This window comes from Camelus dromedarius, chromosome 24 (assembly GCF_036321535.1).
Source record: "Camelus dromedarius isolate mCamDro1 chromosome 24, mCamDro1.pat, whole genome shotgun sequence".
Taxonomy (NCBI): domain Eukaryota; kingdom Metazoa; phylum Chordata; class Mammalia; order Artiodactyla; family Camelidae; genus Camelus; species Camelus dromedarius.
The window spans coordinates 20,472,354-20,497,075 of NC_087459.1; the positions used below are offsets into that span (position 1 = coordinate 20,472,354).

General features: G+C 45.7%; 1 protein-coding gene, 1 long non-coding RNA gene and 1 other non-coding gene across 5 annotated transcripts in view; 1 reads left to right on the plus strand and 2 right to left on the minus strand.

The window, feature by feature from the left end:
• Nucleotides 1-11,640: 11,640 nt before the first annotated feature.
• LOC135319169 (uncharacterized) lies at nt 11,641-16,335 on the minus strand. The gene is made up of 4 exons (XR_010377616.1): nt 15,858-16,335; nt 15,488-15,616; nt 12,477-13,263; nt 11,641-12,325 (listed from the first exon to the last, which is right to left on the minus strand). It is a non-coding gene; the product is annotated as an uncharacterized LOC135319169 (long non-coding RNA).
• Nucleotides 16,336-16,900: 565 nt separating this feature from the next.
• Nucleotides 16,901-24,722, plus strand: part of IL4R (interleukin 4 receptor) — a 36,803-nt gene continuing 28,981 nt past the window's right edge. The window contains exon 1 of one of the 3 annotated variants that reach the window (XM_031433015.2): nt 16,901-17,035. Coding sequence is in view for 1 of the 3 variants with exons in the window: in XM_064478539.1 (XP_064334609.1) it covers nt 17,017-17,035 (19 nt within the window). In the remaining 2 variants the exon portion in view is untranslated. The remainder of the gene's footprint in view (nt 17,036-24,722) is intronic. The other 2 variants (XM_031433017.2, XM_064478539.1) reach the window with 2 other exon arrangements.
• LOC116147259 (U6 spliceosomal RNA) lies at nt 23,394-23,499 on the minus strand. Its single transcript, XR_004130793.1, has one exon. It is a non-coding gene; the product is annotated as a U6 spliceosomal RNA (small nuclear RNA).

Genomic DNA, 24,722 nt, shown 5'->3' on the forward strand with positions numbered 1-24,722 from the left:
GGACAGACTGTGGCGGCTAAAGCTGTCGTTCATGAGAGAGAAGGGGAAAGAGACAGGCAGACAGAGGAAAGTTAAAGATGGTGACATCATTTCCAGCTTGCTTAAATGGATGGTGACACCGTTAATTGAGTCTGAGAACACAGAAGGAGCAGTAAATCTGGAGAAAGACGCTGAGTTTGCTCTTAGGCATTTGGGGTTTTGGAGACAGCAAGGAGGAAATGCGTACAAGGTGTGGGTTGTGAACCACTAAGACATGGGAGGACCAGCAGGGCCATGATCAACAGAGAGCTGTGCTCAAAACCACACTATCAAATTATGTCTCTGTTTGCACAAGGTCTAAAAGAATGACATCTTAATACTCATACATTAAAAAACTAAAAATAGACTTACCCTATGATCCAGCAGTCCCACTCCTGGGCATATATCCAGAGGGAACTCTTATTTGAAAAGATACATGCACCCCAATGTTCACAGCAGCACTATTTACAATAGCCAAGACATGGAAGCAACCTAAATGTCCATAGACAAATGACTGGATAAAGAAGATGTGGTATATATATATATACAATGGAATACTACTGAGGGATAAAAAAATAAAATAATGCCATTTGCAGTAACATGGATGGACCTGGAGATAGTCATTCTAAGTGAAGTAAGCCAGAAAGAGAAAGAAAAATGGCATATGATATCACTTATATGTGGCATCTAAAAAAACAAGACCCAAATGAACTTAATTACAGAACAGAAACAGACTCACAGACTTAGGAAACAAACTTACGGCTACCAGAGGGGAAAGAGGGTGGGAAGGGACATATTGGGAGTTTGAGATTTGCAGATACTACTATTTATAAAATGAATGAACAGCAAGTTTATACTGTACAGCACAGGAAACTATTCAATATCCTGTAGTAACCTATAATGAAAAAGAATATATGTATGTAGGTGTATGACTGAAACATTGTGCTGTACATCAGAAATTTGACACAACATTGTAAACTAACTATACTTTTAAAAATTTTTAAAAATATGTATAATAGTCATAGAGGTTCCTTCTGAGAGGAGGGATTGGGCGGGCAGCAGGTAGGACCAAGAGAAGACATTCACTGACCTCACCTGCTTTTGCACCGTTGAAGCTTTGATAACGGGCAGGAATCCAATAAGGGAAAAATAAGCTTATAAATGAGCTGAACAGGAAGGAGAACGCTACAGGAAAAAGAAGAGGATATGGTGAATGATCCCACTTAGAGGGCAGGATGGAAAGAAAGAGAAAAAGGTGGTTAGAGGGTCGTACCGAGTCTTGTAAATCAGCGCAAGAGAACATTTCAGGAAGGATGGGCAGCTGCAAAGGTGGATGAGGCTGGATGGGAACCAGAAAAAGGAGACTCTTCTGTTTAATGAAGCTGCCATTGTTGACCCTAGAGAGTTCTGTAAGCGTGGAGATGAAATGCAGTCAAATACACAGAACCGTGTGACGTATGGAGAAACACAACAGCTCAAGAGAGCACTGGGGCAGAGAAATGATCTTTCTGGGCTGCAGGAGACCAATCGTATCCTTAAAATGTATTGCCCCACAACTCCTCGCTTTTGAGCTAATTTTTGGCCTGCCGTAGGACCAGCCCCCTCCAAGGAGTGTTCAGTGTCACATGAACCAGTGCAAGGCACACGCCAGTTATTCCTGTGACATCCTGCTTTACCAGGGGACCGGTAGTTGTTGTGGTCAAAATATGTCGTGCATTTGTCTTTCCCACGAAATTTTCTCTAGCCACAAAATTAACCAGAAACAAGAGAAGCATAACCCCTGCCCCCCCCCTTTTCTCAGCAACCGAGAGACAGAGTCTCCGATACCAGAGAATGAATAACGTACCAAAACTAAGTTAGAAATGCCAGCAAAACAAGGGGTGGTAGGTAACTGGTTCTGTGCCAGTCAATGGCCAGCTGAACCCACTGTTGCCATTTAGATTATGAGATGCCCTGGATTAAATAAACAAGGCTGTGTGATAAGACTGAGCGAAAACCAAGCCCGAGGAATTTGGATTATTCTCTTGTAATTGATTTCTCTCTCCCATCCTTTTGTATTTCCTTTTGCTGTGTGTTTACCTGCTATCTCAGGGACATACTGCAGAACTGCCCATGAGGCTAACACACGTATTGGTGGACCAAGAAGCATTACCTATCTATGACCTCGGTTGGCAGCCAGCTCTTGTGCTAATGTGAATCCGGGTCAGGGAATGGGGACTGGAGGGCCAGGAGTACTCATTGAAAGCCCACTTAACCTGGCCTCAGGAGTCCAGGATTTCTACCCTGGCACTGCCACTTCCTTTCAACCGTTACTAAGCGTAAATTTCTGTAGTAATGTATTCAACAGAATACTTTCAGATACTAATGCTAAATACCAAGCCTTCATAAAAAGGACATTTCAGATCTAACTTAACAAAGTGTCTAAGATATGAGTTTCCAAGGTTGTGGCAGCAACTCAACAATGTCATCAAGGCCCCTGACCCTTGCATCTCTCTGCTCTGATATTTTCAGCACGTTGACTTTTACCCTTAGCTCTGCCTCCTGGTCATAAGATGGCTGCGACAGCTCCAAGCATCACCTCCCTCCATGACAGTGTCCATGGTCTCGTCTCTCTGTTTTTTAGTCAGAGAGGAAAATCTTTCCCAGAAGCCTCTTGCACCCTTCTATTCAAGTCCAGTTGCCCAAGACTGGGGCACATGTCTGTGCCCCAGGTGCAAGCAGGGCTGGGAAAGTGAGTACTTTGTATTTTCAGTATAGTGCTAAAAAAAAGGAGCTGGGAATCACTGTTGGGTAGGCAACCACACATCCATAACAAGTAACAATAATGAGAATAACAAGTGATAATAGCAGCTAATATTAATTGATCTATTGGTACATGACAGGCACTGTTCTAAGGAATTAAAATGAATTATCTTTGTTTATCCCAATGAAATTGCCATGAGATTGATCCCATTTTACTGAGGCTCAAAGAGGTTTAAAAAACTTGCCCTTGTCACACAATTAGAAAGCCCACTCTTGGGCTTTTGGAGACCAAGGTCAATGAGACAGTTCTTGACCTCAAAAGACTCAGAGAGAAAGGTTCAGTCCAGGCATCAAATCACTGCAACATGGTGAGGTAAGTGCTGATAGATGTGTAACAGGGTGTGAGTTAGTAAGAAACTGTCTGGCCTCAGCATCCCCCCTCCCCACCCTCAGCAAGCAAGACCGCTCTGTGATTCCAGTGAAAACTCCCAGGGAGGAAGGGATCAGAGGGAAGAGACTGGGGGAGATGGGCAGAAGCAGGGAGTTCCTCAAACTGGGAATAGAAGAGGGAATCTGGGCATTGTGGGGTTGTGTGACAATGCCATGCTGTCTCACGGTGCTCAGGGAGGAGACAGGACCCCAGCAGGGATGACTATGTGATGCTCTGAGGGGAAGCTTCACGCAGCCACTGCCAGACACTCATGCCCAAGCTGGGAAGGAGCAGAGAGGCTACCCACCTTCCAGGGGATGCCAGGATTGGACAATAGCCTCCCGGTGGTGCCTTTTAGATCAGTACCCAGAGGTCTCTCCCTGTGTCTGCACTTCATACAAAATCTCCACCCGCTGTTTTACCCTGGAGGCAGGGAGAGTCTTCAGCAACTACTTAGAGTGATTTATTAGACCCTAAGGCATAAGAGCTTGGCAACAGACAATTTTATTTGGAATAGCAAATTCCTGAGGCATTTCATACATCCAAAGAGAAAGCCAGCCTGACTTTACAGCTGCATGTGCAGAGGGAAAGGCAGAAAAAGGAATCACCACTGCTGCCATAAGAGGAGGAATCCATGAAAATCTCCACAGAGGAGGTACAGGTTAAGCAGGGGTACTGCAGGATGAATAGGAGTTTACCTGGGGGACAAGAGAGGGAAAAGATCTATGCAAAGGCAAAGAGGTATGAAAGACATTGCTCCTCCTTGGAACTGTGAGTATTTTGAGCAGTAGGCAAATGGCACAGATGTCAGGGAATGGACCTGAGAAGAAGACACGGGTTTTATCCTGAGCTCCAAGACCATGGGTAGGAAAGCCCAGCTCTTAAAATTGCAGAAATGAGTTTGAATGAGAGGCTTCCAAACTTGTTCTTTAAGTAACAGAACATTTTTTTCTATACGTTGAAATGAACTGTAACTCCAATACACAAATCAGATATGATAGGGATAAATTTTTCCTTGACTGCAATTGTCTTGAAGGTAAGAATCATGATTTTACTAATGAATTAAGCCCAACCCTGTGTGCCCAGTGACCAGGCTGGTGAGAAAGCTAATTTCTGTCTTAATGCGAGAACCCCTTCCTATCCAGAGTTAAATGAAGATCCAAGGTCCAAGATCCAGCCCAGATGGTTGCTGAGGGTCTTGTGGTTTTCACCCACACGGACAGCTTCCAGAATGTTCACTGCCCTCTGCTGTCACCCCAAGCTGGCTCCCTGATGCAGGACACAGGATCTTTTCCCTGATCCAGCTTCCCTGGGGACCCAAGGCAGCCATTTCCCTCTGAACCGGGCACAGGCCCCAGCTAACTCCCCAGGACCTCCAGCGAGCCCTGGTCCCAGAGTGGGGAATCGGCCCAATTGGGCCCACTTCTGGAGGCCCCAGTACCTCTGGCCCTCTCAGGTTAAAGTTCAAGTGCCTTCACCTGGCCTAAAGCAGTGTTTTTCAAACTGAAGGTCATGGCCCATCAATAGCTTATAAAATCAATTTTGTGGGTCACGACCTCTAATGCTTTAATGATTACATTTATTATTTATTATTATCTAAGATATGAAGGGTGAAATGACTCACTAGTTTCCAGTTAATTGTTTGTTTCGGTCATGCATACATTTATTTATTTTTATCAACCACCTAAATCTTTTTGATGTTTTTTGGCTGAACATCTGATTTTTTTTTAATTGTAATTGATTGACAATGTTGTGCTAGTTTCTGGTGTACAGCATAGTTCAAACAAAAGCTGAAAGAGTTGTACTGTGGATACACATATTCCTACCACCTAGGTTCTACCATTAATAGATAAATATTTTTAATAATTATGTATTTAGTTTTTTGGGTGGCAGGTAATGAGGCTTATTTCTTTATTTTTAGAGAAAGTACTGGGGATTGAACCCAGGACCTTGTACATGCTAAGCAGGTGCTCTACCACTTGAGCTATAACCTCTCCCTACCGTTAATAGATATTTAAGAAATTTTTTTAGATTAAAAGATAATTTACTGAGAATAAGAGACAAAAACAAACAAAACAAATTTTGTAGTATAATTTACTTACAGTGAGATTCACTGACTTGTGTACAGTTCTATGAGTTTTGACAAACACAGTTGAGAAGCCACCACCACAATCATGAATCGGAGTAATGCCTTCAATCCAAAAAAATTCTCTCCTGTCCCTTTGCAGTGACCCTTCTTCCTACCCCTGGTCCCCAGCAACCACTGGTCTATTTTCTCTCCCTAGAGTTTGTCCTATAAACAGAGTCATCCAGTAGGTTGCATATTGAGTCTGGCTTCTTTCATAATGGATAATGCTGTGGAGATTTTCCCGTCATGTTTTGTGTATCAGAAGATTCTTTAGTTTTATGGTAGAATGGCATTCCACCATATGGCTGTACTGAGGTTCATTTATCCATGCGCCAGCTGGGGGACATCTGGGTTGTTGCAGTTGTGGGGCAATTACAAATATAGAGTTGCTGTAAACATTTGCACAGATTTTTGTGTGACCCTGAGTTTTCATTTCTCTAGGATGAATATCTCAAAGTAGAAACCTGAGTCGTATAGTAAACCTGTTTTACTTTATCAGAAACTGCCAAACTATTTTCCAAATGACTGTATCATTTTGCATCCCCACCAGCAATGGATGAGAATTCCAGGTGTTTCCATCCTCACCATCATTTGGTATTGTGATAGAGTTAAAATTTTTTAATATAAAATTTTATATTTTAAAAATTTGAGCCATTCTAATGTGTGTGTTGAGGTATCTAATTGTAATTTTAATTTGCAATTCCCTAATGACTAATGATGCTGAAAATCTTCATATGCTTATTTGCTCAATGTCGACATTTATTGGTAAAATAGCTGTGCAGGTCTTTTGCTCATTTTTAAAAACTGGGCTGTTTTTATTGAGTTTTTAGAGTTCTTTATGTATGATAGCTACAAGTCCTTAATTAGGTATGTGATTGGCAAGTATTTTCTCACAGTCTGTGGCTTGCCTCTATTTCCTTAGTAGTATCTTCTGAGGAGCAGAAGTGTTTAATTATAATGAAGTGCGATTCATCAGTTGTTTCCTTTTTGTCTTACGTTAACATTTTTTAACCACTTTATTGAGCTATAAACCATTCAATTCAGCCATTTGAAGTGTACAGTTTAAGCGCTTTATATATTCACAGATTTGTGCAACCTTCACCGCAATCAATTTTAGAACATTTTCATTACGCCGAGCAGAAACCCTGTACTCCTTAACCATCAGTCTCCTGCTCTCTCATTCCCATCTCCACCCCTGGGCAACCCCACTTTCTGTCTCTAGATTTGTCTGTTTTGGACACCCTACATGTACTCAACAGAATCACACAACATATGATCCTTCACAGCCAGTTCCTTCACTTGGTACAATACTTTCGAGGTTTATCCATGTGGTAGCACGTATCAGTACTTCATTTCTTTTTATTCCCAAATAATATTCAGGTCTATGGATTGCCACATTTTACCTACCCAGTATCAGCTGATGAACATTTGTGTTGTTTCCACCTTTTGGCAATTGTGAAGAACGCTGCCATGTACAAGTTTTTATATAGTAGACATATGTCTTCATTCTCTTGGTTATATACCTAGGAGTGGAATTGCTGGATCCTAAACCGCCAGTTTTCCAAGGAGGCTGCACCATTTTACATCCCCACCAGCAAGTGTATGAGGGCTCCGATTTCTCTGCATCTTCGCCGACACTTGCTTCTGTCTGCCTTTTTGCTAGTAGCCATCCCAGTGGATGTGAAGCGGTATCTCATTGTGGTTGTGATTTGCATTTCCCTGATGATGTTCAACATCTTTTCATGTGCTCTTGGCTACTTGTGTATCTTCTTTGGAGAACTGTCTTTTGCCCGTTTTTAAATTGGGTCATTTGTATCCTTCTTACTGAATTGTAATAGTTTACTTATTCTAGACACATGTCTCTTATCAAATATGTGATTTGCAATAATTTTCAGTTCTGTGGATCGTCTCTTCACTTTCTTAATGGTATCCTTTAAAGCATGAGAGCTTTTAAGTTTGATGATTTCAAATGTTCTTATTTCTTTTGTTGATTGTGCTTTTTTGTGTGTTATAGCTCAGAAACCGTTGCTTAATTCAAGGTCAGGAAGATTTACATCTGGGTATTCTTCTAAAAGTTCTATAGTTTAGTTCTTACATTTAGGTCCTAGATCCATTTTGAGTTAATTTTCATATATGATGTGAGCTAAGGCTCCAACTTCATTCTTTTGTATGAGACTATCCAGTTATGCTAGCACCATGTGCTACAAAGCCTGCTCTTCCCTCTTTGAATGGTCTTGACACGCATTAACAGTTTATTATATTTGCTTTATCGCATATCTGTAAATATTTCCATTTCTCTATCCATCCACCGATCTATTGTATCTTTTGATGCATTTCAAAAAGTGAGTTGCAGACAGCAGAATACTTTTTCCTAATACTCATTGCACACATATCATTAACTATAGTTCAGTATTTGTCCACATTTTTTTTCTGTTTGATGTAACATTTATGTACAATGAAACACACACATTTTAAGTGTACCATTTGATGAGTTTTGACAAATGCATTCACCTGTACAATGCAAATTCCCTCTCAAGATATAGAACATCAACACCACCCCAGAAAGTTCCCTCCCTTGCATTTATTTTTATGTACTTATTTTTGACAAATGCATATGCCCATATAACCACCACCCTAATCAAGATATAGAATGTTTCCATCTCCTAAGAAAGTTCTCTTTCACTTCTTTGCTTTTAACCTTGCCCCACCCCATCCGCACCCTAGACAGCCACTGATCTCATTTATACCACTGTAGATTAATTTTGCCTGTTACAGAATTTCATGTAAATTAAATCACCCGATGTGGACTATTTTGTGATCAGCTTATTTCGTCCCTGACCAACATTTGAAAAACAAAATAGAACAGAATAGAAAATATCAGAATAACAAAAGAAAAAGTGCTCATGCACGTGTGTGTGTGTGTGTGTGTGTGTGTGTGTGTGTGTATGTGAGAGAGATTGTATCGGGCCAAAATAGAAAATGCATTTCTTACTATGGGTTGTAATCAAAAAGATTTAAAAGCTACTGTTCTCTGGATCAGGCCCCCGGGTTTCTTTTCTACCTGTCTTGTCACTTTTCTGCTCCCTCAGCTTCCCTGATCGCATATCAGTTACCCCAGTGACTGGTCTCACCTTCATACCTTTACAGATTCTGTTCCTCCCCTTTGGTCACTCTCCCCACCTCGTCCCACTGATGCGCAAACTGGAGAACTCCTATTTACCCATCAGATGCAAGATGGTTGGCCCTTCCTCTAGAAGACATTCTCTGTTTGCATGCTTCCCTCTCAGAACTGATATTATGTTGTACCCTAATTACTTGGTTACTCTTTCCTCTAGCTGACCACCAGCTCCGTGGGGACAGGGGCCATATCTTACTCACCTTTGCAGTCCCTAGCTCTGGGGATGTGATGACACATAACAGGCATCAATACATATTCACTGAATGAATGAATGAACCCCAGGGTTCTGGGTGACCGGGTTTTAAATAAACCAGCTACATTTTTCCCAAGCCCCCATTCCTGCGTATTTTTTGTCCTATATGTCTCTGATTTCTTGACCATCATGTTTTATAACCTCCCTCAATCACCCTGAGACCTTAGCCTTTTTACTTTCCTCCCTCCACGCCCAGTGCTACCGTTTCATCACTGCGACTTCCTCCCAGACACGCAGAGGCAAACAACTGTTATATGAGGATGATACTGTATTCTTATCTTTACGGCCTTTGTCCCAGATCTGCTCCTCCTGCCCCCATCTTGGCCAAGTGATACTAATTCTGTGACTGTGGCTATGGGAGCAGGTAAGTATGGTGTGAATGCACGTGTACCTGGAGAGATGGTCACCCAAATGTCATCAGTGACTGCCTCTGAGATTTCAGATGATTCTCACTTAATTTTCTATACTTTTTCTGCATGGCTTCAGCTTGCTAGTTGAGAACAACGTTAATTACCTACTTCTGTGATAATGCTGCCAGCCCTCTCAGTGGCCTGCAGCTCTAAGCGTCTACTCTCACCCTCAGTGGTCGGCCACGGGGCTCTGCTGATCTTGGCTGGGCTCTTTCAGGCTGGCTGGTGTCTGATCTAGACTGACCTCAGCTAGGACCATTGAGGCATCTCTGCTCCGCATTATCTCTTATCCTTAGGGGTCGAGCCCAGCCCCGAGACGCCCGCATGATGAGGGCAGAAGTGCAAATAAGCCCAATCTTGGAAGTGAATTTCAAGCTTCAGCCCCCATCACATCTGTTAACATCCTGTTGGCCAAAACAAGTCATGTGGCTGAGCTCAGCATCCAAGTGGGAGACACTTATAAGGTACAGGGCAAGAAGGGTGGGTACAGGGAGGCGTAAAGAACCGGGACCATCGTGGCAATCTCCTACAAAATCGCCATCATTGCAATGTCCTATCTTTGTAATTAGAAAAAATAGTAAAGCTGGTTTCAAGCAAGATGGCTGCCAGAGCTCCAGCCCTACATCCTCCAGGAGGTACAGGTGAGAGACACCTATGAAGAGGGCAGATGAGTATTTCAGCAACCCAGAAAAATCTCAGAGTCTCTTTGGCTCTAGTGGGTCACATGTCCATCTCTGACCAAATCACTAAGGCTAAGGGACCACAGTGTTCTGATTGGCCACTCCTCAGTGACCACTTCTACCTGATTTACATGTAATGAGAGCGGGGAGAATGGTTCATCAGAGGAATATCAGGGATGCTACAGGAGGTGGCTGAGTCAGATTAGATTGTCACAAAAGTCCCTGAGTCTGGGGGGCTGGCTGGAGTGCAATTCGCGTACAGGTGAGGTGATCGCAGAGGGCGCTGCGAGTGAGAGGAGGGGCAGGAAGCCACTGCAGGAGCATTCATGAGCAGATTAATGCTGGGGGTGGGGCACTCAGTCTCTCTGGGACCTCTGGGAGACTGCGGAACCTGCTTCAGGGCTGTTCCCCCACCAGCCACATACCCTGAGAAGTGAGGGAACTGGGGTATTTATCCAACAATTCTAGTCATCACTGGCTGAGACCTGCACCTGTGGATGTTAACTCTCTGTCACATCTGCCTGCCTTCCGCACGGGTCAGATTGACTCCTGTGTCCAGAGAACGTCCTGGGGCAGAGTCACAGGTGCTTGCAGCGAGAAGATGGGACTGGTAAGTGAGAGGATATGCGTGTGGCATCGACGTTGTCTACTACAGTGGGAAGAACAAGTCACGGTGCTAACCAATTGTCAGGAGATTGGCTCATTTTGGTCTGGGTCCTGCCCTCAAGGCAAGGAAGCCCATAGATACAGCCTCCAAATAGATCCCAGAGAAGAAGTATAGCAGAGTGGTTAAGGGCACAGGCTGTGGCGTAAGGGGCATATGGGGTGTGGTCAGTATTTACCACTTGCTTGCTGCAAGTTACTTAACCTCTCTGAGCCTCAATTTCCTCATCTATAAGATGGGACTCTACAGGGGTTTTTGAAGATTAAATGAGGCAATTGATAATACGGCACTGGGCACTTGTTTTCCAAGAAGTACAAATGAGTCCATTCTAGAGAAATGACATTTCCCAAGAGGTACGTCCTAGTGTCCCAAAGGAGAAGAGAGAAGACCTAACAAGGGGTAAGCTGAGTTAAAGACCGAAGACCCGGGAGGCACTAAAGGACCAGCAAAGGATGCCGCCAAGAACAAACAGCACTGATTGTGCAGAGGCTGCAAGAGACCTAATGGCAAAGTCTGCAAACAGGAGGCCGCTCCATTCTGTTTGCTACGTTGGGGGGTGGGGGTGGGGAATGCTTCTAGAATCTAGTGGGTAGAGGTCGAGGATGCTGCTAATCACCCCACAATGCACAGGACGGTCCCTATAATGACGAAGAATTCTCCAGCTCCAAACGTCAATAGTGCCAAGGTTGAGAAACTCTTTCGGCAATGGGGAGCTACAGGGTGATTCTCAACCAAAAGAGAGAGATTCAACGTTGGGAATTCTGACAGCTGAGTCAGTGGTGGCCTGGAGGCAGTGTAATTCAGGACTTTTTTTCCTGTTCTCCTGGGAAATCTGTGAGGTAAGCAGGCAGGAGTCTACTGAAACCTCAGCCAGAAGCACTAAGCTCTGGCTTCATTCCTCCCAGATGGCAAATCGTGCAAAGCACAGTGAGCCCGTAACACCTACGAGGTTCTTGAGAGAAGTTTCTCTCTCCTGAGAAAGTGTGCTCACTCAGCACTTACTGGCTATGTGCTCTTGAGCAAGTGTCTTACTTTCTCTGTGCCTTTTCCTCATCTGTGAAATGGGCCTAAGAGTAGTACTTAATTCCTAGAGTTTTTGTAAGGATTGATTAATATATGGAATGGGCCTATAACAGGGTCTGGCACATACGGCCACACTGCTACGTAAGTGTCAGCTCTTATCATCCTCTCATCCACCACCACCACCACCACCACCATCCTTATCATCATCATCATCATCCCTACCATCATTTTCGTCATCATTGACTTTATCATCCCCACCGCTATCATTGTCATCAACTTCAGCATCCCCACCGCTATCATCAACATCGTCGATGTTGCATCCCCACTGCTATCATCAGCATCACCACCATCATCATTAACATCATCATCCCCATCACCACCATTATCATCTCCACCCGAACCATCATATCATCATCATCACCATCATCTTCATCATTTCTTTTAGGGAAAGCCTGTTTATTGAACCTGTCTCCCCCCTCTACACAATTATCATCACCACCAGAACCATCACATCATCATCATCATCGTAATCATCATCATTTCTTGTAGGGAAAGCCTGTTTACTGAACCTGTGTTACCTGAGGTTTGATTGGATGTCATTCTGCCCCAAGGGTGGCAGCAAAAGGGATCGACCCTCAGCCCCTTTGACACAGTCTCCTGGCTGCGTCCACGGACATTTGTGTAGGGTTGTTACCAATCCCTCTGTCTCCACCCATCAAAACCAAGTGAGTCAAGCCAGCTTGAAGGTCCCAGATGGCTCCAACTCTTGGAATAAGTCCACTGAATCTCTTCTGTTAAACTGCAAAATGACAAAAAGCCAAGTCACAGGTGCCCAAACAGAGGTCAAAATTTCTGCTATGGAGAAATAGAGTCTGGAGGTTGGTTGCAGCTGATATGATGCAGCTGTTCAAAGACGTCAGGGCTCCCATTGTCTGGAAAAGCCTTCTCACCTTACAGGAATCCCAGATAACTGGCTGTGGCTGGAGTTGCTTTCGTAGTTCTTAGACGTCAGGGCTCCCACACTGCGGTTGTCTTGGCCTTCGTTAATGCGAGGTGGTCTGTGTTCACAGCAGGAAGGCCTGTTCTATCAGGAATGCATTGCTCTGAAACACCCCCCTCCCCAGTACAGACTTCTATTTGTGCTTCATTGGCAGAACCCCTAGGACAAAGGGGGCTAGGAAAGCTGGAGTAGGATTGTCATGATTGGCTGAAACAAATCATGCCCCATTGCCTCAGGAAGGGTATGCTGTCGCCCCAATGAAGTCTGGGTTGTTTTGGTGAGGAAGAACCCGGGAGGTGAGTCTCGTGGGTCTGCAGCAGGTCAAGGAACTATGGCAGCAAAACAAACTATCCCCAAATTTAGTGACATTTATTTCGCTCATGCCTCTGCAATCTGGCAGGGCTCCGTGGGTGTAGTTTGTCTCTATGCTACTTGGTATCAAGTTAAAACAATAGCAACATTTATTTTACTTGTTATTTTGCAATTTGGTCAGGGTTCAGACCAGGGTCAGTGACCCCGCTTGGTGTCAGCTGGGATAGCTGTGGAATAGGGAGCTGGAAACATCTGAAGGCTTACTCACTCACATCTAGGCCTGGGCTGGGAAGTCCCAAACAGCTGGGGCTCCTCAGGCCTTTCTCTTTATTTCTCTGTGGTCTCTCCATGTGCTCTCACCAGCATAGTGGCTTCAGGGTAGCTGGACTTCTCACATGTCAGCTCAAGGAATCCCAAAGTGTGAGCTGAGAAAGAGAGAGAAAAAGAGAGAGAGACAGGCAGACAGAAAAAGAGAGGCAGAAAGGAAGAAAAAGAAAGAAGGAAGAGAGTGAGGAAAGAAAGAGAAAAGAAAGAAAAGAAAGAAAGAAAGAAAAAGAAAGAAAAGAAAGAAAGGAAGGAAGAAAGGAAGAAAGAAAGAAAAATGAAGGAAGGAAGGAGGAAGGAAGGAAGGAAAGAAAGAAAATAAGGAAGGAAGGAAGAAAGAGAGTAAGAAAGGAGGGAGGGAGGAAGGGAAGAAGGAAGGGAGGGAAGGAAGGAATGAAAGAAGGAAGGTTCTATATACAGACCTTCTACCTTTCACATACACACAAACACACACAAACCTGAAATGGATCATAAACCTAAATATACAGTGTAAAACTTCTAGAAGATGACATATGAGAAAATCTAGAATCTAGGTTTGGCGATGAGTGTTTAGATATAACACCAAAAGCATGATCTAGGAAAGAAAAATGATAACTTGGACTTCATTAAAAGCAAAAACTTTCACTTTACGAAAAACACTGTTAAAAGAATGAAAAGATAAGCCACAGGCTTGGACAAAATCTGTGTAAAACACATGTCCAATAAAGGACTTATCTCCAAAATATACAATGATTTTTAAAAAAAAAACTCAACTACCGGAAGACAACCCAATTTAAAAATAGCCAAAAGATCTCAACAGACAAAAAAGATACACAGATGACAAATAAGTATATGAAAAGATACTCAAAGTAATATGTCTTCTAGGCACTTGAAATTAAAACGACAGTGAGATAGAATTACACAACTACTAGACTAGCTAAGATCCAGAAAACTGGCAACACCAAATGCTGACAAGAATGCAGAGCAACGGGAGCTCCCATTCATTGCTGGTGGGAATGCAAAATGGTACAGCCACGTTGGAAGACAGTTTGGCAATTCCTTATAAAATTAAATGTATTCTTACCATATGATCTAGCGATCACACTCATTATTTACCCAAAGAAGTTGAAAACATGTCCACACAAAAAACCTGCATACGAGTGTTTAGAGGCGCTTCATTCATAGTTGTCAAAGACTGAAAGCAACCAAGGAGTCCTTCCGTAGGGAAATGGGTAAATGAGCAGTGCTACATCGAGACAATGGGATAGTATTCAGTGCTAAAAAGAAATAAGCTATCAAGCCACAAAAAGACACGGAGGAATTTTAAATGCATATTACTAAGTGAAAGAAGCCAGTCTTGGGAGGCTATATACTGTCAGATGCCAACTATATGACATTCTGAAAAAAGCAAAACTATAGGGCCAGTAAAAAGATCAGTGGCTCCCAAGGCTGAGTGGGGAGGAGGATGATGAACAGGTGAAGGAGACTTTCAGGAAAGTGAAAGTGTTCCTATGTCGCTGTACTGGTGGATCAAAGTCATTATGGGTCAAAACCCACAGAACTGATCAAGAGAAAGCACGAACTTTAATGTGAACAGCAGACTGTAGTTAATAGTAATGTATAAAGATCATTTCATTAATTTTAACAAATGTAGCACATTAATGCAAAATGTTAATAATTGGGGAAATTATGCACTTGGGGAGGGGGTATATGGGAACTCTGGACTATCAATTTTTCTGTGAACCTACAACCTAAAATTAAAAAGAAAATTTTTTTACCTGAAAGCTTGAAAGATAGGCTTGAACACAAGTGATGTGTTGATGTAATGTGAGCTGAGCTTGTACTAAGGCAATACTTGGGAACCCCCTGGGTTAAGGATCTGAGTTTTTATTACTTTGGGGCCTCCAGCCCCTCTCCAAGGGAGGCCTGACACAGAGTAGCCACTGGTAAAAGTCTGGACAACTGGGGCAGAAACCTGAATAGTGGAACTGTATGCGGGATGGCAAACTTTACAGTTATTATCTCTCTAGGGCCTCAGGACAATGCCCTGTTTTCGTTAACTCTCTATTCTAACATAATTTCAGACTTACAGAAAAGTGGCAGTAGAGTACAAAGAATTTCCGTATTCTGATCCCCCAGATTTCCCAAGTGTCTTCACATCCAACTACATCTGCTCCATCCTTTTCCTGTCTTTTCAGTGTGTTTTCACCCCCACTTCACAACCAAGCTAATAGTTGGAGGGAACAGACTCTGAGCTGGCTTCTTTCTCATTTTCATTCTGATCAGAACAATAATGAACATTTACTGAGCGCCTACTACATGCCAGGCACTTTTCATGTATCTTACCGCATGTATTTCAGACCCTACAAGGTGGGGCCTGTCATCATCCCCACTGAGGCACAGTGCTCCATCCACTTGGCTCAAAGTCTCATGGTTGGTAAGTAGTGGAGTTGGTAGTACCCAGATGCACGTGGTCTGGTGGAAACGAGGAAAGAGGGAAGGATGATTTAAGAATGCAGAAAATAGGGTGGGAGCCCAGTCTGGTAGACCAAGAGGGCAGAAAGCCCAGGCCACACATACCCAAAGTGAGACTTCTGCTGTCTCTGAGAGAAACTGGGTGCAAACTCAGAGATACCATGATGGAGCAAAAGAAGATTTTGTGTATATGAGGGAGCCCCAGCACTGCCCAGCCTGAATCTGCACACCTCTTACTTACCTCTTTCAGGTATCCTATCCTCAAAGCTCTCCAACCAAATTGGCTTTCAGGCGATTCCTCCATCATGTTAAATTGGTTCCCACCCCAGGGCCTTTGCACTTGCCACTCTTGATTTCTAAACTAGTCTCCACCACCCTACCACCCCCATCCTCTTCAGGCTGGAAGCTCAAACATGTCCTTCTCAGGGAGGAGATAAGGGCCTGAAAGGTCCTGCTCTGTTTTACTTTCTTCTTGGTACCTCTTGTTACCTGAAATACTTCATTCATTTCCTGTTTTCCCCTACCTTCTGGCTTCAAGGCTTTTATAGTGCCCAGTGATTAGTGGTCAATGGAGCCCGGGTTGGAATCCCACACCTGCTGCATGATTCTGAGCAAATTTCCCCTCAGAGGCTCTGTGCCTCAGTTTGCCCGTATGCAAATTGGGGGATAGTCATATAGCTCCCTCACAGGGTAGTTGTGAGTTAATATAGTCACGGCCTTGGAAAGGGGCCTGCCAGATGGTACTAGCTGTTGACTGAAGAGTTGTTTTACTATCAACACTTTCCTGGAGCCCAGCATATCGGAGGCGCTCAGTTAACATTTGTTCAAGGAAAGAACACACAACCGCACTTCACAGAAGTGGGCTGTTGGGAAGGCGAGCAGGATTAAAAATGCTCAGTCCCCTAACCCTGAAGGCACCTGGCCCCTGTGTCTAGCGAGATGGCGAAGCGCTGGGGCAGGAGGAGCAGGGGCAGGGGGCAGAGGGACCGGCGAGTGCCCAGTGGGGAGCTCAATCGGGAGCTGGGATTTTATTCTCAGAGAGAGGGGAAGCCCTGCGGAGTTCTCGCTGGGGTGTGGCCTCCGGTGGCCGCGGGGGCCGGGGCCGGGGCCGGGGGGCTGGGGTCGCCTCCAGGAGAGATCGGCAGATCGGACTGCAGGGGCGGAGGGGACGCGGACAGAGACGAGGCCGCGGCTGTCGGCGTCGCGGCCCGCAGCGCGGCCGGGGGAGCTCGCGGCGCGCGGGGCGGGGCGGCGCAGGCCAATGGGTCAGGCGCCCGGGGCGGGGCGCAGGAAGCGGGGCGGGCTTGGTCGGGCGCCCAGGAAAGCCCCGCGAGGCGCCGCCGGGGCAGGGCTGGCCGCCCGGGGGTCCCCCACTTCCCGCTCAGGCACCGGCTCGACGAATGGACCCAGAGGGCGCAGGTAGGGCGAAGGGCCCTTGCGCGAGGGGGGCCGGGGTTGGGGGGTTGTCGGCCCGGACACGCGGCGGCAGTCCGGGGAGCGCTGGGCCGCCAGAGGGGCCCCAGGCGGTGGGAACCCCGGGATCGCAGGACCCCCAGCGGGAATCGCCCACCCGGGTCCGCCCGCCTGCTCCTCTCCGCGCGCGGGGTGGTGGCTCTGTCCTTTTCGTCCAGCGCAGCCAAAGCGGGGCTGGGGAGGCTTTGTCCTGTGTGCTCCGACACCCTGCGCGCCCCTAAACTGGCGCGGTCTCTGACAGGTGGGCGGGGTGGTCTCCTGGGGAACTTGGGAAATTCGTGAGCTGGGGTTGAGGCAGGTCTTGGGTCACTCAGCCCCTCTTTTTCTGGGTAGCACCCCCACTCCACCCGCACAGAAAGTTGGTGAGGATGAAGGGGAGGAAAAGGGTGGGGGAAGTTCTAAAAACTGTTAAGTTGGATCCTAGGTCAAGGAATATTGGAAAAGGCCCTTTCCACCTTTGCTCTCCTTTTTGAAAATTGGATGGACTCAATAATAACGATCATTTACCTGGATTTATGTTGTACAGACTCTGTCCTGAGCACTGAAAGTATTCTGAGTTAAATCTCAAAAGAACCTTTCTGGTCAGTGCTATGTATGTATTGTGGCCATTTTACAGATGAGGACTGCTGAGGCACAGGCAGCTTAAATAAATAACTTGCCCAAGGTAATGTCCACATGGAAGGTTTTTGTTTGCCCAGGTGTCCCTCACAGTCAGGGGATTCCAGAGTCCTGCAAAGGCCACTGGAACTCTGCTAGCCTGACCCGTGGGTGCAGATGAGGATGCTGAGGTGTGGAAAAGGGAGTGACCTGCCCCAGACGTTCGTGCACTCACTGAGCTTCTACTGGGGGCTGCTTGAATGCTGTTTAGGGCACTGGTGTTTGTCCTTAAGGAGCACCCCCTCTGTGAGGGGAGAGCTGGGAAGGAGGGAGGAAGCACAAGTAGGGAGTGATCAACCTTTATGGGGCCGTGGGACAGACTCCTTGGAGTGGAAACCTCTGAGCCAGCCTTCTAAGAGGAGTAGAGGGATTTGGCAGGTGCAGACTGACAAGGAACAGCATGCTGAGCTGTGGGAACACCATGGATAAATGCCAAGAGGTCGCCTAGGGAGGAGGGGAAAGCCAGTAATGGATGGGAAGGGGGAGCATGTTATGGAAGGCCTTGAGTGCCGTACCAAAAAGTGTAGGCCAGTGTATTTTACCTTTGCCTGAGCCATAGGAATCACAATGCAGGTTCCTGGCCCCTACCCTGGACCTTGGTATCTAGAGGGAGGCTGTGGGTAGGCCTGAGGGAGAGAAAACCATGAGTGAGTCACCCCGGTTACAACACACCCAATTACCAGCAGGTCTGAGAGGACCTGAGGATTTCCAAATTCTGGGTAGTGACTCAGTAACTCATGCATTTTGTAGAGCAAAAGCCCAGGGTTGCAAAAAGCCAGGCAGGGGCAGGAAGGCTGTCCCCAAAGACATTCACAATTTCCTGGTGCTGAGATTCAGAAAAGGAGCTAAAACAAAGTATTAAAGAAGTGATAAGAGAGACCCTTTCCTGGATCCCCTTCTCTCTGGTGACCTAACCCCATATCCCCACCCCCGGATGGAGGGGAGAGTTTAGGATCAAATGCCTGCTGCCTTTGATAGTGTCTGGGAGTAGGGCAGGGATTGAAGCCCCCTGGGTGCTTTGTTTCCTTACATTGGTAAAATTGAGCTTCCATGAAAGTTAATGACATCATGTTTTATAAGATGCTTAGCACAGTTTCTAAAACATAATACATCTGTGGTCAATGTGGATGTCTGTCAAGAAATAAGCTGGGAGGTTAAGAGCATGGCCTCTGGAGCCAGATTGCCCGGGTTCAAATGCTGACTTTGCTACTTCTTAAGGAAGTTACTTCTTAAGGAAGCAACTTCTCAGGACCTCAGCTTCCCCATTTGTGAACTTACAATATCTACTTTATACCATCTATAGTGATGATGAAATGAATTAATATCAAGCATACCAAACAGTTTCTGGTATGGAGTAGGCAGTATGCACTTATTAAGGAAGTAAATGAACCCCATTGGATGGGATTCAGTCTACCCGTTTTGCAGGTGAGGAAATTGAGGCCCAGAGATGTGTGCGGTGGCTGTGTCTAAGATTGTACATCTAGGAGTGACAGATGTGGGGATTCGAATCTGCTTTCCTTCTCAGCCTGTGTTCTTTCCCCCATGCCACTCTGATGGGGTGACCAAGAGGGACATCTTTCGGAACATTCCTTGTGACTGTGGAGACATGCACGGACTTATTTGACCAGATTCCCCTTGGCTTGGATAGAAGAGAGTCCAATGCCGTGCCTAGATGTTGTAGGAACTTGCTCTTGCAAGAATGTGGAGGGGAGAACCCCAGTGGAGGCTGGGGAGGGGGGTCCTGGAGAGGCCAGGGGGCCCCTGCATCAGATGGGCTGTATCCTTTGTTGCTTTGCTTCCAGCCAAGTCATTCTGCTCCTCTGAGCCGGAGGCAGAGTGAAGGGCACAGGCTTAAAGACAGGGGGCTCAGGTTCAAATGTGAGCTTGCCGCTCTTCCTTTCTGTGGGATCTGGGGGAAGTTGCTTAACCTCTCTGAGCTTCAATTTGCTTGTCAGTAAACTGGGTGTTTGATGAGGGGCGGTATTCGTGAGATGATTTTTGGAGGTACCTTGCCCCTGGCTCCGAGATCGCGGATTCTTTCCCTATTTAGGACGGTCACTTCTTCACATCAGCACTTGCCTTCCTCATTCCTTTCTTCTTTGGATATTTGTTGGGCACTCGTGTGCCAGACACCATGTCTGGGGCTCCTGATAGAGCACCGGACAAAGTCCTTGCCCTCCTGGAGTTTGACTTCCAGTTGTGAAGACAGGCAGTACACAGACATGTCCAGATTCACCCCAACACTGTATCTGTAATTCAAAATCTACAAGCTCTGAAAACCGGAAGTGTTTCCCTCACTCACTTAGAAGCCAGACCCGCCATGAACTAAACATGAAGCTCTTTGGAATCTGTCTTTATTTTCCTTGAAATGAATGCTTGTGTGTCCCGTGGCAGAGATATTAATGTGATTGATCACCAAATGCTCCTGGGGCCCCGTGGCAGGCAGGGGTGGTTATTTTTATTTTATGACCTTTCTCGAATCTGAGTCATTCTGAATTTGGAAACACTCCAGGCTCCCAGGGTCTCACACAGGAGAATGTGGACCTGCAGTATCCTGTCACGTGATGACAGTGCTGGGGAGAAAAGTAAGGCAGAGAGGATGGAGTCGGGGGAGCCTCTCTGAGGAGGGACATTCAGAAGGACAGGGGCAGAGGCCTGCAAGAACGGGCCAGGTGGAGGGAACCACGGAGGATGCCAGGAAAGGTCTTGTCCACCCCACCAATCCCACTTCCGGGCCTGCTGCTTGCCCCTACTCGGTGTGCACAGTTCTGTCTAAAAGCACACATCTTTGTCTTTCCAAGAAGTGGTGATGCCTCTGAGGTTTCGGGTTTGCCTCCAACTGACTCATTCTCATTCTTGGGGCCCCCTTGCACCTCCTCATCTCCTCAGTGTTGCTTAAGAAGTCCAAGGTCTTCACCAAAGAAGACTCACTAGGGATGGTCACTAACTGGACTGGCATCTGAGTCCCCCCCCTCCTCCCTCCAAGGAGGGAGAGAGAGGAAGTGGGTCCTAATGAGGGAAGAGATGCTTGGCCCTCAAGGGGTTGGTGGAACAGATTTCCTGAAGGCGAGAAGGTGTTGTTCTGAGCAGCAGGTTTGTAAAGGGGCTGATAGCCTCCAGCTTGCAGAGCCAGTTTGTAAAGCTACAAGTGACAGGCACGCACATGTCTTGAGTTCTAGTGCCGGGCTTGATGCTTATACTCCACTTGGCAAACGTGCAAGGGGTTGGGGACATAGCAGTGACTGACACAGAAGCAAAGGCCCTCGTGGAGCTGGCCGTCTGGTGGAAGAGGTGACTACTGAGCTAAGACTGGAAATAAAAAGACAATGTAGGTATCTGGGGAAAGAGATCCCGGCAGAGGGAACAGCAAGTGCAAAGGCCCTGAGGTATGATTGACTCACAACAAGGAAGCTGATGTCGGGGGATGGGATTGAAGCAAAATGAAGAGGTGTGGGAAGAGAGGTCAGGAAGGTCAGTAGGAGCCAGAGACCCACGTTGTCTCGTTCAACTTGTAGAATAACCCTGTAAGGTAGGAACTGCCCTTGTCCAGATTTTACACATAAAGAAATAGACACAGAAGGTTTAGTGACTTGTCCAGGGTCACACAGCTGCAAACCTGGCAGATCCGGGGTCCTCAGTCTTTACCACTGTGTTTCAGTGCAAAGGTTCACCTGTCCCTTAGTCCACTGTTGGTGCTCACCTGTGGTCAGTCTGCTCGGCAACCCTGTGAGTGTGGTCAGGCCAGGATCAGCGTCACAGGTGATCCGATCATTGTACGAATCATTTTACAGATCATTTGACTGATGAGCGGCTTCCACAGCGTCACAGACAGTGAGGACACCCTAAAGCAGGGCAGGTGTGGCGGGGATGAGGAGAGCGGAGGCCTGACGCCACATCAGGCACTGTGCTGCATGGAGGCAGGTAGATACGTGGGTACCTCCCTGCTTCCCTGAGGAGGAAACTGAAGCTCAGGGAGCAGACTTACCCAGTGATGCAGCTCAGAAGTGGCAGAGTCTGGATTCAAATCCAGGGCAGCTGACCTGGAAACCTATGCATTTAACCACTGTGCTGAGCCATCCAGCCCAAGGAGTAGGGTTTAAAAGAACCAGACTTCTTGGTTAGAAATAAGGGAACACAGCCACCAAGATCCATTTTGGAGAACTGCAGAAGTCCTGAGGGTTTCCGGAAGTAGCCGGGAAAGTGTTCTGTCTTTTCAAAAGAGGAAATGAAACTTCTCTGTAGAGGAGAGATGCCAGGTCTTTGTGGGGGCAACCCTCCACGGCCGCAGAGCCTCAGACTCCCAACAGTCTTGCTTCTGAGGATGGAGAATAGACCTTCTAGAAGCCAGATTGGACAGCTCTAACTGGGAGACGATCTTTCTGGGATTTAGCCTTATTAGCTTTCCAGGAGTTTTCACTTTTTGGCTTTGTTTGTGCCCCTTCGAGGTAGTAGCCATCTCCTTCCAACCCCAGCCCAAGAGTTCTGTTATTCAGACTACACAGCCATAATTCATTCAGTCTCTTTCTGACGCAGAGAACTATAAACAGTTCAATCTGGCTTTGGACATGATCCTATTGGTCAGAGTCCCACATAAAAAGCATTGCCTTCCCTAAAGTCTACCCAGTCAGAGAGGAAGGAGACTGTCACCTCCTTGGATCTGGAGCCCATATCTCTGTTGATACAACCTGCAATCATACTTCGTAGTGGCTGTATCCGACTTGGGGCTTATATTGGACTTGTCATCTAAAACCTCCAGGTCGCTCTTCTACATGAGTGCTGTCAAAGTTTCTTCCATTCTGAGATTCCTTGTTTGAGGCTAACAATTGATCTCAGTCTTTCTGGTGTTCTAATAAATCTACTCTGGGCTATAATTTTTTTTTTTCTGAGTACTGCTATGGCTTTATTCCACAGGTCTTGTTACACAATGTCATTCACTACTAAAACAGTTTATCATTTACCTTTTGATTAAAAGCATTATGTGCCTTATAATTTTTTAAAGTGGATGGAATTTTTAAAGTTATCTTTTTATTGTTGATTTCTAAAGTTATGGTCAATATTTGTAGCTTCTGTGATATCAGTGATGGAGAATTTGTTGAGATCTTCTTTGTGGGACTTTCTGGTCAGTTTTTCTGTCTGTTGCTCTCATATTTGGAAGAATGTGTATTTCTATTTGGGTGTAACGTTCTAGAAATATATGTGTTAGATCACCCTTACTAATTATAGCATTTATGTTTTCTATGTTTTTATGTAGTTTTCTCTACCCGATTCATCTCCCACTATGATAGGGGATCTGTTTATTTCTCCTTGGCCTTCTCTCAGTTTTTTGCTTCATTTTTTTTTTTTTGATGCTATATTGTTAGGTGCATATAAATAGAATATATGAATAGAAGAGGGTTCATGACTTTTGTAATTTCTTGGTGAGTTGCTCCTTTTATCAGGATAAAACAGCTCTCTTTCTTTTAATACTTGGATGCCTTGAATTCTGTTTTATTTGGTATTAATATTCCTTTACCTATTATCTTTTTCTTAAACTGTTAGGAAAATGTTTGTAGTTTTATCATGAGGCATTGAAACATCTGAACAAATCAGTATCTGGGCAGTGAGGCAGCTGCTTTCCCCTTCACTTCTTAAGGTTACTAGAGCAACTTAAAAATATGGACACTTCACGAATTTGCGTGTCATCCTTGTGCAGGGGCCACATTAATCTTCTCTGTGTCGTTCCAGTTTTAGTATACGTGCTCTGAAGTGAGCACCCTATTGTCTTTATTTACATTTTTCTTGGCTACTTTTCTGATTCTTTATTTTCTTTTCTTCCCCTCTAAAGTTTTAGGACTTTTCTTTGATCCTCATCTGGTAGCCAAATGAGTTTTAAAAAATAAAATAAAATAAAACTTGCATGTCGCTCTCAGCGCTGCAACCCACTTGCTCAGTAATCAAGCCATTTTCCCTATTTGGGCCTCAGTTTCCTCATCCATAAGATGATGCTGTGACTCACTTTGCCTTTCTCTAGGGTTTTGGTGAAAATAATGACAAATAGAGAATGTGAAAGGCATTGCAAACATCCCTATTCACACATTAGTCATGGGGTGTAAATATTGACCCGCCGATAGTGAGAATGGTGTGTAAAAATGGCCTGGAGGGAGGGCCACACCTGCGATAAGGCAGCCACAACTTGGGTTTCTCCAGCATCACTTGGCTGCCTCCTGTGTTCACAAAGAGATGTGAGTAAGATGCCATCCTTGGCTTGGAGGACTTTTTTGTCTGGAAAGGGAGAGAAATGACAGGCACAGCTCACTGTTTATTAGAATGGAAGGGATGTTGGCACAGAGGGGCAGGCCGAGCTGTGAGATGGGTGGAGGAAAGAGTAGGCTTTGACCAGGAACATCCGGAGAGGATGGCATAGGAGGAGGGCACAGAGAAGGAGAGGAGATGGCCCAAGGGAATTGGGGAGTCTGTGGCACATCTTGGGGGAGCAGGGCTGGGAGAGTGTAAAGACTGCTGTTTGACCCCCTCGTCTGCCCCGACTGAGGAGGAAGGCAACAGGGCTTGCAGAATTTTGGAATCCTCACTGACAAAACGGTGCTATTCAGCCGCACCAGAGCAGGCAGTGATGGCCTGTCTGCAGCCCCGCTCCCTCTCATCACCATAACAACCGCATTCCACAGGGATAGAAGGATGGGAACGTTTGGGAGTGCTGGAGCTTAGGGAGCTCACGGAAGGTGTGGGGTCTCATCTGTTGCTCCTTTCCTCTTGTTGGGGGTCTCCTGGGATCTCAAGACATCTACCCACTCAGGAGGATGCCAGCTGTGGTTGTAAACCAAAGAGGGACCACAAATGTGGGGTGTCGATTTTAAAAATTGAACATTCAGAAATCACGGTAATATACATAGAAATTTTGATTTCTAGCTTCTTTTGAAAAAGACCTAGCAACGCCTCGGTCTTCATTTCCATGGTGAAAAGCAGAGTGGCGGCGGCC